The sequence below is a fragment of the Bos grunniens genome, chromosome 18 (genome assembly GCF_055505025.1).
Source record: "Bos grunniens cultivar Pamir isolate PY7600 chromosome 18, Bosgru_T2T1.0, whole genome shotgun sequence".
Taxonomy (NCBI): domain Eukaryota; kingdom Metazoa; phylum Chordata; class Mammalia; order Artiodactyla; family Bovidae; genus Bos; species Bos grunniens.
Window position 1 is genome coordinate 5,167,656 of NC_141182.1, and position 12,655 is coordinate 5,180,310.

At 50.9% G+C, this 12,655-nt stretch overlaps 1 protein-coding gene across 1 annotated transcript in view; it reads left to right on the forward strand.

The window, feature by feature from the left end:
• Positions 1 to 835: 835 nt before the first annotated feature.
• Positions 836 to 12,655, forward strand: part of VAT1L (vesicle amine transport 1 like) — a 166,179-nt gene continuing 154,359 nt past the window's right edge. Inside the window, exon 1 of the mRNA XM_086350033.1 lies at positions 836 to 1,179. Within this exon, the coding sequence (XP_086206159.1) occupies positions 947 to 1,179 (233 nt within the window). The 5' untranslated portion in view covers positions 836 to 946. The remainder of the gene's footprint in view (positions 1,180 to 12,655) is intronic.

Consider the following 12,655-nt stretch of genomic DNA (forward strand, 5'->3'; position numbering starts at 1 on the left):
AAACTGCTGCAAGGGAATACCCCATTTTTTTCCTTAAAAAAAAAAAAAATCTAAGTGCTTCTCTGAGCTTTTTTCAAAAGGGCTCGCTAACAGAAGACAAGAAGCCAGGTATTGCTTGGCGTGTTTGTGTGTGTGTACACGTCTGCGTTGCAAGTGTGTGTGTGTGTGTGTAAACAGTGATCTGATCTTCTGTTGAGTCAGATCAAGAACAGAACCCCTTTCTGGTACTGAACTCTATTTTGGAGCCTCTTCAACGGCCCCAAACGGGTCAGGTGGTGAGAGTTAGCCATCGTGAGATGCTCCTCGCGATCCCGGGTAAGGGGCATCGCTGCAGGTCCCAAGTGCAAAGACCTGGATCTGGACTCCTCAGGGCAGCCAGTGGGATTTCCAGTTTCCAGTTTCCCGAACCTCTCCGTCCTTCTAACCCGGACCGGTGGTTTGGGAAACAGCGCGTTTCCCGTCAGTCCCCCGGCCCCCGCACGTTGGTGGGAGAGGAGGCCACCTTGGGGAGGGGAGGCGTCCTCCAGGCCCAGACATTCATCTCTGTCCATTTCAAGGCGCCCAGCCCGCGCCGTATATAATGAAGTATTGCGTCCACGGCGGAGGACAAGGCGTCCTCTCTCTGTGTGTTTTATTCACGAGTTTTTTTTTTTTTTTGGCGGATCTGGGCTCTGGGTTCTACGATCAAGAGCTTGGTGTGAAACTGGCTGAGAAGCGGGAGCTGAGGCTTTGCTCGGGCAGGACAGAGAGGAGGGCAGTGAGGCAGGGCGCGCGGCTCTTGGGAGGATTACGGCGGAGTCCGTGGACCGCGGCGCTGCTCGCAGAGGCTGCAGCCATTGCGCCGCCGAGCATCCCGCATTCAACAGGAGGAACCCGCGAGCGAGGGTCTCCGAGCCCCCCAGCGCCGCAGCAGCCGCAGCCCGTGCGCCCCGCGCCCCCGCGCGCCATGGCCAAGGAAGGCGTGGAGAAGGCGGAGGAGACGGAGCAGATGATCGAAAAGGAGGCAGGCAAGGAGCCGGCCGAGGGCGGCGGCGGCGGCGGCTCTCACCGCCTCGGGGACGCCCAGGAGATGCGCGCCGTGGTGCTGGCCGGCTTCGGGGGGCTCAACAAGCTGCGGGTCACCAGGAAGGCCATGCCCGAGCCGCAGGACGGCGAGCTCAAGATCCGCGTCAAAGCCTGGTCCAGTATCCGCGCCTTTCTTGCTTTCTTTCTCTCTCTCTCTTTGCGCGCTCAGAGCTCCGGGGGAGCGGCTGGCAGAGCCTCGGCGGGCACGCTGCCCGAGGGGAAGAGCCTCCCTGGGCGGCCCCCCGCGCGCCCTCACCGGCTCTCCGAGCCTCCCCCGCCGCCCCTTGGCCCGCCGATGCTGGGAAGGAGGCTGGCAGGCAAGCCCTCGCTCTCCCCAAGCCAGATCTGGGGGTGACCGGAGGAGATGGTGAGCTCCGGGGAGGGGAAGGGTGGCCGGTGGCGCCCAGCGCTCAGGGTCTGGATGATCGCGCCACGGGAGCTCTCCGTGGAGTAGGACAGCTCAGGGGCCAGGAGAGGAAGGTTTGATGGTAACATGGTTAGAAAATCGTAACCGTCGGCTCACTGCGTACCTGCCATCGGTTCTTAAAAGAGTTTTACGTGTGCGATCTTATTTAATAGTTCCCGGGACCCAGAGAGTTAGGCATCATCGTTGTCCCCTTGTCACAGGTGCGGCAGCCGGGGCTCAGAGAGTGGTTTGCCCAAGATCAGCCGGCTGCCACTAAGCAGCATGGCCAGGATTTGATATGGCATCTTTTTTAACCTCTAGGCAGTTTTCCCTTTGGGGCTGGGGTCGGAAAGCCGGGCTGGGGAAATGCGTCCTTCTTCCTCACCGCTGTACACTCCCTCCTTGTGGTCTCATACTGGGAAAGGAACTGGGAAGGAAGCATTTTAGGTACCCAGCATTTAAGCCTGGTGAGAGGGAAGGCCGGCACTGCTGCTTAATCCCCCTCTTGCCCCCCAGCGTCCTCTGTGTTTCTCTGAAGAGGAAAAGCACAAACAAACAAAACAGCTGAATCTTCTAACTCCTGCTTCCATCTCCTTAGTACCCTTCCTGTCCCCACCCCGCCCCAGGGAACGTCAGACCCTCACCCGGCCGGGATTCCTCCTGGAGTGTTTAAACATCGCTTGTGCTATCACTGTATAGTCATTTCCCTGGAGTTCCAGGGAGAGGGCTCGCCCCGGAGGGCTCACTGGACCAGCGCTGCGAGTCGTATGCTGCAGCGTGGAAAGCTTTCCTGGGGAACTTGCTGTTAGCACCCTGAGATGGGCCCATCCCTTCCCATCACCGTTCTTTAAAGCCCCCAACAGACCCAGCTCCCTAAAAGCAGCAGCCAGCTCACTGGTTAGCCCCCCAAACTTAGCATCTGGGAACAGTCTAGAGGCAGGAAGAGTGCAGAGGAGCTTCCCCTCTGCTTTGCCACTTTGAGGGCAGGTGCGGGTTTCATTCTTCAGACTGGAAGGTGGCTGGAGAGAGGCAGGCACTGGTCTCTGGCTCACTTCTCACACAGGGGGCTGGGCGCATTTGACTCTAAACACAGGGGCCTCTCCCAGGGGAATTCAGGGTGGCAGAGGCGGCTTTGGCCAACTAGGGGACCCTATACAGTTCTATCTTGTTAACTCTTGCTGAACCAAGCTGGCTGATCCAGAAGGCAGAGCGTGCCTCTGATACATGCTCACTGATAAATTCCCAATGCCCAGCACAAAGCTTGGCACCCAGTGTATCTTGCTGAATGACTCAGTTATTGTTGGATGGAAGGATGGGGGAAAGGTGCCTGGAGGGAGATTGTTGAGTCATGTCTGGTGGAAGTATATCTACCTAGTAAAATTAAACCTGTGTATTGATTAATTCTCCTTCCTCAACCACCAATCAAAAATATTACGTGTGTGTGTGTGTGTGTGTGTGTGATTTATGACCCTTATTCAAATTGGGGACTGGGTTCTAGGACTCTTTGTCAGAGTGTATATACAGAGAGTAAAAATGTTGAAGCTACTTTTTTGTTAAAAGATCATCATCTGCAGGACAAATAGACCTGGGTTCTCCAGCCTTTTGCTTCCTGCATAAATGCCAAGAGGACCTGAAGGGTTTGGAAATAATAAATGTCAGGATGAAGGCTGGGAGATTGATTTTCAAAGCCAGACACAGAAGCCTGCTGTTTTGGAGCCGCACACACACACAGACACACGCATATACACAGACACAGAGAGAGAGACACACACACGCTGAGTAGAATCACCGCAGATCCCCCTGCCCCAGTTGTTTAGAAAGCCAACAAGCCAGGAGGGGTGGGAGATGATGCTGGACGAGGGAGGAAAAACAGTACTGCAAAGGGCCCAGGTTGATTTTCATTTCACCCAAGCTGGAAGCAGAGTTAATCAGTTTTGCAGGGAGGGATTGGAATAGGTTTGTGAGGATTGCCCGCTGGGCCCTTCTTTCTCCACTGGGCTAGGATTGGCTGGCCGGAGATGCCCATTGATTGTAAGATTAGCCTTGGGAGCCAGGCTGACTCATTCTGTAGCTTTATGAATCAGCTGATGGCCTCTTGGATGAAGGTTCCCCTCTTATCCGTTCTCTCTCGGTTCTCTATTTTTAATGGAAACCTTTTATCATCAAATAGGATCTGCTTTTTGCTGGAAAATAGGGCATAGTCCATCTGAACTAGTATCATTCAGACCTGAAATGAGGGTCCAAGTTGATTACCATATGAATTTTGTGGAAATGGAAGAGAGAAGGCAGGGGGACGTACATATTTCATCTCATTTCCCCACTCTCATCTGTGGTCTAACACAGTAGGTATTATGGTAAATCAAACTGAGACTTGGAGATGTTGAGTAATTTGCTAAAAACACCACACAGGTAATGAAGCTAGGATTTGAATCCTAGTTTATTTCTCCTTAAAGCTCTGCTCTTTTCCTCTTATTTTGTCTCCCTCTGTTGAAAAGCCAGAAGAGGTGTAGTTTACTTCTCTGGACCTTTGACACATAACCTTGTTTTCTCCCCTTTCTTCAGTGAATGTGGCTTTGATCTGTTTGCACGGGTGCTCAGTCACTTCAGTCGTGTCTGACTCTCTGCAACCCCATGCACTGTAGCCCGCCAGGCTTCTCTCTCCATGGGATTCTCCAGGCAAGAGTACTGGAGTGGGTTGCCACGCCCTCCTCCAGGGGACCTTCCTGACCCAGGGATGGAACCCGCATCTCTTATGTCTCCTGCATTGGCAGGCAGGTTCTTTATGTGCCACCTGGGAAACCCTTTTAATCTGTTTATGTCTGGCTTAAGGAAACGTTCTCTGGCTGTCCCAAGAGTAATCCAGCTTTCTCCCTAAAGTGAAGGCTTGATGGTTAAACACGGCTCGGAAAGAACCACTGTGGGCTGTACAGGGTGGGAAGGGTAGCCCAGTCTTCTATCTGAATTGTTACCAGAACCTCATTGTTTATAGGGAGCCCATTTCATCAGCCATTCAGTGAACAATTTGCACAGCAAGTGATTTAACTGGCCAAGTGGAAAAAGCGTGTGGCCTTTGGAGAAAGATAGATCTGTGTAACCGTGGTGAGCATCTCTCTTAACTTCTCTAAGCTTTTCCTGCCTCGACTGCAAAATGGAGTTAATAAGATGAACACTATAGTGTTCAGAGGTTTGGATGCAAGAAAGAGATGGGCTCAAGGTTAGCAGCAAGAACTGTGGTGTTGGAGAAGACTCATGAGAGTCCCTTGACACCCAGGAGATCAAACCAGTCAATCCTAAAGGAAATCAACCCTGAATATTCATTGGAAGGACTGATGCTAAAGTTGAAGCTCCAATCCTTTGGCCACTTGATGCACTGAGCCAACTCATCGGTAAAGATCCTGATGCTGGGAAGTATTGAGGGCAAGGGGAGAAAGGGGGCGACAGAGGATGAGATGGTTAGATATCATCACTGACTCAATGGACATGAGTTTGAGCGTAGTCCGGGAGATAGTGAAGGACAGGGAAGCCTGGCGTGCTGCAGTCCGTGGGGCTGCAAAGAGTCCGACACGACTCAGCAACTGAACAACAACAGCAAACAGTAGTTGTGATTGTTGTCACACTGATGCCTGTATAATAGACCTGCTGGCAACCTGATGACTTGGGGGCCATCATTTTAATCATGTATGTCATAATACAGGCAAATGTTGCATCACATCTACTTAGAGATGAAGAGTGAGACCTTCCTAGACGTGAGCCTGGCTCACCCCCTGCTACACGGCTGTCCTAGGACTGGTCCCCTGGAGGCACAGCCTGAGACAGGAATGCTGTTTGAAGAGGTTGATGGTTGGGGGAGGGGGTGTCCTTTCAGGAGAAGGGGAGCAGGATAGGACAGGGGAAGGAGTGAAGCAAAGGTTGATCTCAGCTGGATCCCTCCAGGAGTTCTAGAGCACAAGTTGCACCACAGACTCAATCTGACCTTGTAGCAGTGGCGGGAGCCTTCTGGGCTCCCTGCCCTGTCATCGGTCGGTGATGGGCTCTGGGCTGCTTCCTGAGTGGGGGTGTGGAGCCTCTGTAACTCATGGGAGGAGGAACAGGGCTGCTCTGAGCTCCGACAGCCAGCTGGGGGACGGGTGTGTTGCCTGGTGACAGAGATCTGGGTGAGGCACGAACAGTGTCTCTACACTGGCTGGCCTTGACCCCGTCACTTACTGCTCTAACCATGGGCTTCCCAGTCTATAGAATGGAAAGAATAATAGCACCGCCCTTCAGAGCCAAGCCAGTCATTCCTCAAGATCAACCCTGAAGAACTTCATTGGAAGGACTGGTACTGAAGCTCCAGTACTTCGGCCACCTGACGTGAAGAGCCGACTCATTGGCAAAAACCCTGACGCTGGGAAAGACTGAAGGCAAAAGGAGAGGAGGGCGGCAAAGGATGAGACAGTTAGATAGCATCCCTGAGTCGATGAACATGAATTTGAACTAACTTGGGAGATAGTGAAGGACAAGGGAGCCTGGCGTGCCGCAGTCCACGGGGTTGCGAAGAGTCAGACGCGACTTAACAACTGAACAACAAGTGTAGGGTGTTGTAAGGGGGTTTCAATGCGACACGGCGCATCAGGACCTTTGTGGTGATGCCTGACACAGAGCAAGAGGCCAACAAATGCTAGATGGTGTTGTTCAAACTGCTTTCTTGGTTTCCACAGGTTCCCCTTACAGGCTATCATACCAGCACTCTGGAGAGTGAAAGGGACACTGTTGGTAACTGCTCTGGGACAGCAGCGACAAACTGGGACTGTTCTAGACAAACCGGGCTTTGTGGTCTCTCCTCCCCCAGTCCCCGCAATTGCTCAGGGTCCTGTCTACACCTTTGCGGCCAGGGGTCTTGCCACAATGGCGCTTCTCTTGGACAGGAGCTGGGAGGATTTGAGGCTGAGGGTCTCCAGACTGGGCTGCAGGAACTTACTTAAGTGGCCATTAACAAGCCTGTCTGTTTGGCTTGTGGTGGAAAGGCTCTAATGGACTGGGGACGTTTATTTTCCCAGACTGATTTACAGCAAGAGGCCACATGAAGCTGCTGGAATGAGACCAATCGGATGAAAAATAGTTGCAGCCAGTCATGGCTCCATTGGCTGATCTGAAAATGGGCCGAGGGCGGGCCACACTAGAGGAAAGCCGAGAGATTGGTGGGATAGGAGATTGGTGGGATCCTGATACATCATGAAGGTCAGGTGCACTGCAGATGGGCTGGGAGCCCAGCCATTGGCTGCTGGTGATAAGGCAGCCACTGAGTTGCCTGCTATATACTTTGCTTCATTTTATCCTTATGGCCACTCAAAAGCATCAACAACATCAGTGTTACAGTCTCCATTTTAAAGATGGGGGAACTGGCATTCAGAGATATGTTAAGATTGCAACTTTTTAGGTGGACAAGCAACATAAAAATCTAAGTCTGCCTTGTTCTGGACTCTATGATCTGAGGGACACAGTGACAAACACAGAGTAGAAAGAGAGAACAGACAGAGACAGTTAAAGACCCAGGGACTCAGAGAGGCAGACAGACACAGAGACTGGAATTGGAAATACAGAGAAAGAGCCATGGGATGCACTGGACTGACTTGAAGCATAGCTGGTCACCCTCAGAACTGCATGATGGGGCTTCCCTGGTGGTCCAGTGGTTGAGACTCCATGTTGCAATGCAGGGAACACCAGTGCAATCTCTGCTCCGGGAAGATCCTACATACGGCGGAGCAACTAAACCTGTGCACCGCAGTAGGCAACCTGTATTCTGGAGCCTGTGCTCTGCAACCAGAGAAGCCGCTGCAGTGAACAGCTGGGAGCCACGACAAGAGAAAGCCCGTGCGCAGCCACAAAGACCCAGTGGGCCAAAAATAGTTAAAAATAAATATATATTTTAAGTTGCATGCTGTCATCTTGCCTCCCAAAGCAGCCATTGTGGTTCTGGGCCACATCCACTTCCTCACCATTTCTGGGGTCTGGAATGCTTTTGGGATCCACTTAGAATCACATTACTACGGTTGACCCAGAATACCCATGCTGATTAAACATGATCACCACTCAAGACATTTAAGTTCCTTCCTCTGCCGCATTTCCTCCACTGGTCTATGGCTACACCAGCAACTTGAGCTCAGGGTATCCCAAACAAGACAGCATGAAAGGTTAAGCCAGTGAAACATGGCCAATATGCTCTTCCCTGTGTCTGTTCGAATACATAAGTGGGGTGTATGAGGTCAAGTTGCAAAGAGCCAACTCACTGCAAAAGACCCTGGTGCTGGGAAAGATTGAAGGCAGGAGAGGGGGGATGGTGACAGAGGATGAGACAGTTGGATGGCATCACCCACTGAATGGAATGAGTTTGAGCAAGCTCTGGGAGATAGTGGAGGACAGGGAATCCTGGCGTGCTGTAGTCAATGGGGTCATAAAGAATCAGACACGACTGAGCGACTGAACAACAACAATGCTCTTCTCTGTGTTTATTGAAATAAATAAATGGACTGTATGAGGTTAAGCAATGCAGGTGTTTGTAGAACTGAGAAATTGTTTGGAGGGTCCCAGTACCTGAGCTGGGAGCCACTCTGGCACAGAGACTGGAATAAAGTGCTCTGTGTTGGATGGGGTCATCAGGATTTGACGGGAAAGGGTGACTCTCCAGAGTCACACTGAGCCCCATTTGGGGATGAGAAGGTGGAGGCGCTGCATCAGGGGTCTTTCTTGTCCATCTGAATTTGCGTTTTTCCGTTAACTGTGTCCTCCCCACGGAGGGCTGGTGATGGTGACAGTATCTGCTCTCATCCAATAACGGAATGGACTTCCCGTCTCCCCAGCACTTTGAGGGAGAAAGGAAGCCCAGGATCAGAGTTTCTTCTACTTCATAGATAGAGGAGGCGCAGAACATCTCATTGGACGTCTGACATAGAGCAGGTTCCCATAAACAGCAGCCTGATCTTCATTAGATGGAAGCCAAAGGCAGGGGGCTCACAGTGGGCAACAGGAGTGAGGACTCAAGTTCACCCTCCCCTCCACCGGCAGCATCTTTGCAGCAACAAAGCCTATCGTCCTTGTCATTTCCCATCCGACCCTCACCCATGAGGCTGTCATCCTTAATTTCTAGGTAACGAAAAAGGGACTCAGAGATGAAATGGGAAGAGTAAGGACCTACAACAGATCTGAGTTCAGACTCTAATCCTGCCTCATGGTGGCTGGGTGATGGTGATGCCCAAGAGACACCTTGCCCGTAGCCTCCCCTTGGTACGAATAACACCCTCTCTTTGGTGTTACCGTGAAGACCGGCTGAGGGTCTCTGACCGTCCTCACTGCTCCTCAGACATAGTGAGTCAGTTATTTCCCTTCCTCTATTACTGGACTCGACCCCCATCCTCCAGTGCCCTGTCCTGATCACCTCCCATCCAACAACGTGCACAGCTGGAGTAGGGTGCTGGCTTTTGAGTCTTATGCCCAGGGTTGGGAATGGACTAGGATGAATGTATGCTACCCTGACACCAACTCTCTGCACACCCATCCATGGGTGACAGCACAGATTTCTCTGATAGCTGGGCATGCAAAATGGCTCAACCTCTGGAGTCTGGTTTACACCCATCTAGCGGAACCAAAATCCCATGACATTTGGGCAGATCACTGACATTCATGCCAACAGCAAAGCTCACCCAGGCATGGGGAAGAATGCCCTCATGACCCCAAGTTCCTGCCACTTCTTATTCTTCATACAGGTCTTTCTTGGCATCTTGGCATTTGTCATAGAAGAAAAAGTTTAATTAGAAATAAGAAGAGGCTCTTCCTAGGAAAGGGCAGCAGGCATGTAATCTCAAATTAGTCTGATTCCTCTGTATGTGATCTCACACAGAACATCAGTTGCAGCCACGGTATTAAAATGAGTAAATTTAATGTTTAATGTTTGAAGGCCCAAGAGACAAAATAGATGCTCCAGTGAAAGGAGCTGTTTCATCTTTGAACGTGATGTTTTTCTAGATGAGAGCCTGCAGGGGAATTCTGTTCTCCAGCTCCTTGGCCCCTAAGCCTTAGCCCCTTCCCTAGCACTGTGCAGGGGGAGAAACATGTGAGCCACTGCTTCCTCTGCAAATTAAAGCACCGAGTCCTCTTAATGCTGACTGCTCCCCTCCTCCAGAGTCCCTTGTAGGATAATTCTCTTCTGCGAAAAGACTGATAATGATTCATTTTGGGGGCTGGCACTGACTAGACATCCAAACTGGCTGGGAGGCAGGATGCATTGGGGTTATAAAAGGGTTAATGTTTGGGGTGAAACAGACGTGGTCAAGTCCTTGAATTGGATCATTTTTAGCAACCTCTGTCACCTTGGGAAAATGACTTCCTCTTTTGAAACCTCAGTTTGCTAAGCTGTAATATGGGTATAATTATAGTCCTTATGGGGTAATTTTAGATCGTGTCTAAAGTATTTGGCAATGATGTTGGCACATTTCATATCTGTTGAATGAATGGAGTCCTTGTCGTATAGTATATGTTTAATATATATTAATGGTGGTAAGAAGATGAAAAAAAAATAGGACATTAGAAAGTCCCTCCTTAAGTCATAAAGTTTTCTGAATGGAGTCCCTATTCAGACTCTACGTGTCTCCCCTAAAGGGTATAAGATCCTAAAATCAAAAGTAGCTGAGGGACTTCCCTGGAGGTCTAGGTGGCCAAGACTCTGAGCTTCCAACGCAGGCAGCCTGGGTTTGATCACTGGTCAGGGAACTAGATCGCAAGGTAAATTGAGATGACATGCCATAACTAGGAGATCCCACCGCATCTGAGACCAAACGCCGTCAGATTTAAAAAACAAAACAAAACAACACAGTAGCCTGGACGGGCTGTGCCACCATGGCATGACATAAACACGAACATCCAGATGCGTTCCCGAGGGAACAAGAGTGTGAGTGGGACCAAAATGTACGGTGCTCCGACTGCGCTGCAGGGGCTGGGCCAAGCTCAGGGACCTTCAGGAGGAAGACCAGTCGCTTCTGCTCCCACCTCTCTGTCCTTCCTTTCAGCCATGCTGAAGGAAGTTCACTTTGGTGAACTAGTCCCTGGACTCCTAGGCACTCTCCTTCCCTTCCCCTTCCCTCTCTTGTCTTCTCTTTCCTCGTGGGTGCGATCAGCTGCCTTCCCGAGACCTGGAAAGATGGAGACCTTTCACCCCAGCTGCCTCCTGAGAGTTTAGCAAGCCCCGATGCAAACAGAACTTTCTTTTCCCAGTTTTCATACGTCAGGGAAGGGATCCAATTGACCCCTCATAAATCACAAACCAGCCCTTGGGTCTCTGTCTGTCTGGCCCGAGGGAGTAAGGCGTAATGATTGGCCACATTGGTGTCTCACGCCCTCCTGTTCTGACCTAAAAGAAGGGAGCACTGAGATCAACAGCCCAGCCAGGAACTCATGAAGCACGCGCGCGTGTGTGTGTGTGTGTGTGTGGTGAATGTGGGGTAGATGCTGTAAATGGAATGGAGGGCAGTTATCAGATGACGCAGGTAGGTAAAAAACACACTGGACTGATCAAAATGGTAGCCATCATGGTGGATGGGAGATGCTTCTTTGTCCAGAAAAAAGTGAAGAATCAGAGGGGGCACTGGGGAAGGCAGTTCCAGGCCCTCTCTTGGGACTTGACATCCCTCAGCACCGTCATTGAATCATATTAAATAACATATATACTGTTTTCAACTTTGAGGCCCATCATCTTTTGAATCTCTGGTTGTCTTGGACGTTCCAGAAGCGTTCTCTATTCTCTGCTAACTGGTGAACACCATGCCTGGCGCTTCTGTAAAGTAGGCACACAATCAGTGTTTGGGGGAGTGAGTGAATATGTTACTCAGAGGGTTGGGTGTACATTTCGGCAGCAGTGGCTGTGCCACTTGTAAATGTGACTTTCCTAATACAAACAGTGGCCCATCCGAGCCCGTGTTCCTTTGCGCTGTCCTCCGTCATCTTAGCTTTCTCTGAGTCTACCTCCCTCCAGCGTGCAGGTCTTTGAACGGGGATTTGAAAGAGTACCAAAGGAGCTGTGTTTGGGGGAGTTTTACTTCTCCCCTGACACAGTTTGTTCTCTTGAAGCCAGAAGGCTGCTTCTTGAGCCCTCTCATAACCACTCCGCCGAGGCGGGGAGATGTGGGTCTCTAACTTCTCAAGACGCTCTGTGGTTTCTTCCTCACTGTCCCCCGGCTCCACTGGGGGCTGCAGCTGGCGAGGGTTACTCCAAGAGCAGTGACTCAAGTGTTCCTGCCATGCTCGCACACCTGGGGACCCGAGGCTCCACCAGCCTGGCTGGTGTTTCCCTAAAGTAAACAGTGACGTGACAATCCTTGTGTAAGATACGCACACATCAAATCATTATGCTGTACACCTTAAATTAATACAGTGTGTCAAATACAGCTCAGTACAACTGGAAAATAAATGAATAAATATTTCAAACTATTGGGGGGAAATAACCTTTTAGAACAAGTGGTATGTCCTTGACTCTGTCCTGACCTTCCTTAGTAGGTATCAGGACCCCCACCTTCAATGCCTCCCACATAGTTGGCAGGGTATCTTAGCTGCTGTGGCCTGGACTCTCAGAACACAGTTCTGGTTCCCCTCGATTGTAACCATCTCCCGTTGCTCTGCTGTGCTCCTCCCAGTACACTGAAGCCACCCAGTGTGTTTCCCGTTTCTTCTCCATCCCGGGTGGAGCCTGGCTTTCTGCTGAGGTGGAGCCTGGCCTTCTGCTGAGAATGCGGCCCCCTTTCTATCCAATACAGGTTCTAAAGCAGCATGTGCCAGCCTCCTTATCAATGTTTCTGCTGTTTGGAGCTAATAATAATGACACTCTTGTCATTCATTATTTATCATCGTTATTATCACAATGACCCTTACTGAGTGATTTCTCACAGCACCACGTTAAGGGTTTTATAGAAATTTCCCAGGTGGTGCTATTGGTAAAGAACCCGCCTGCCAATGCAGGAGATGCAAGAGATGCCGGTTCAATCCCCAGGGCAGGAAGATCCCCTGGAGGAGAGCATGGCAACCCACTCCAGTATTCTTGCCTGGAGAATCCCATGGAGAGAGAAGCCTGGCGGGCTACAGTCCATAGGGTTGCAAAGAGTCAGACACAACTGAAGTGACTGAGCACCCGTGCAAACAGATCAAAGCCACATTCACTGA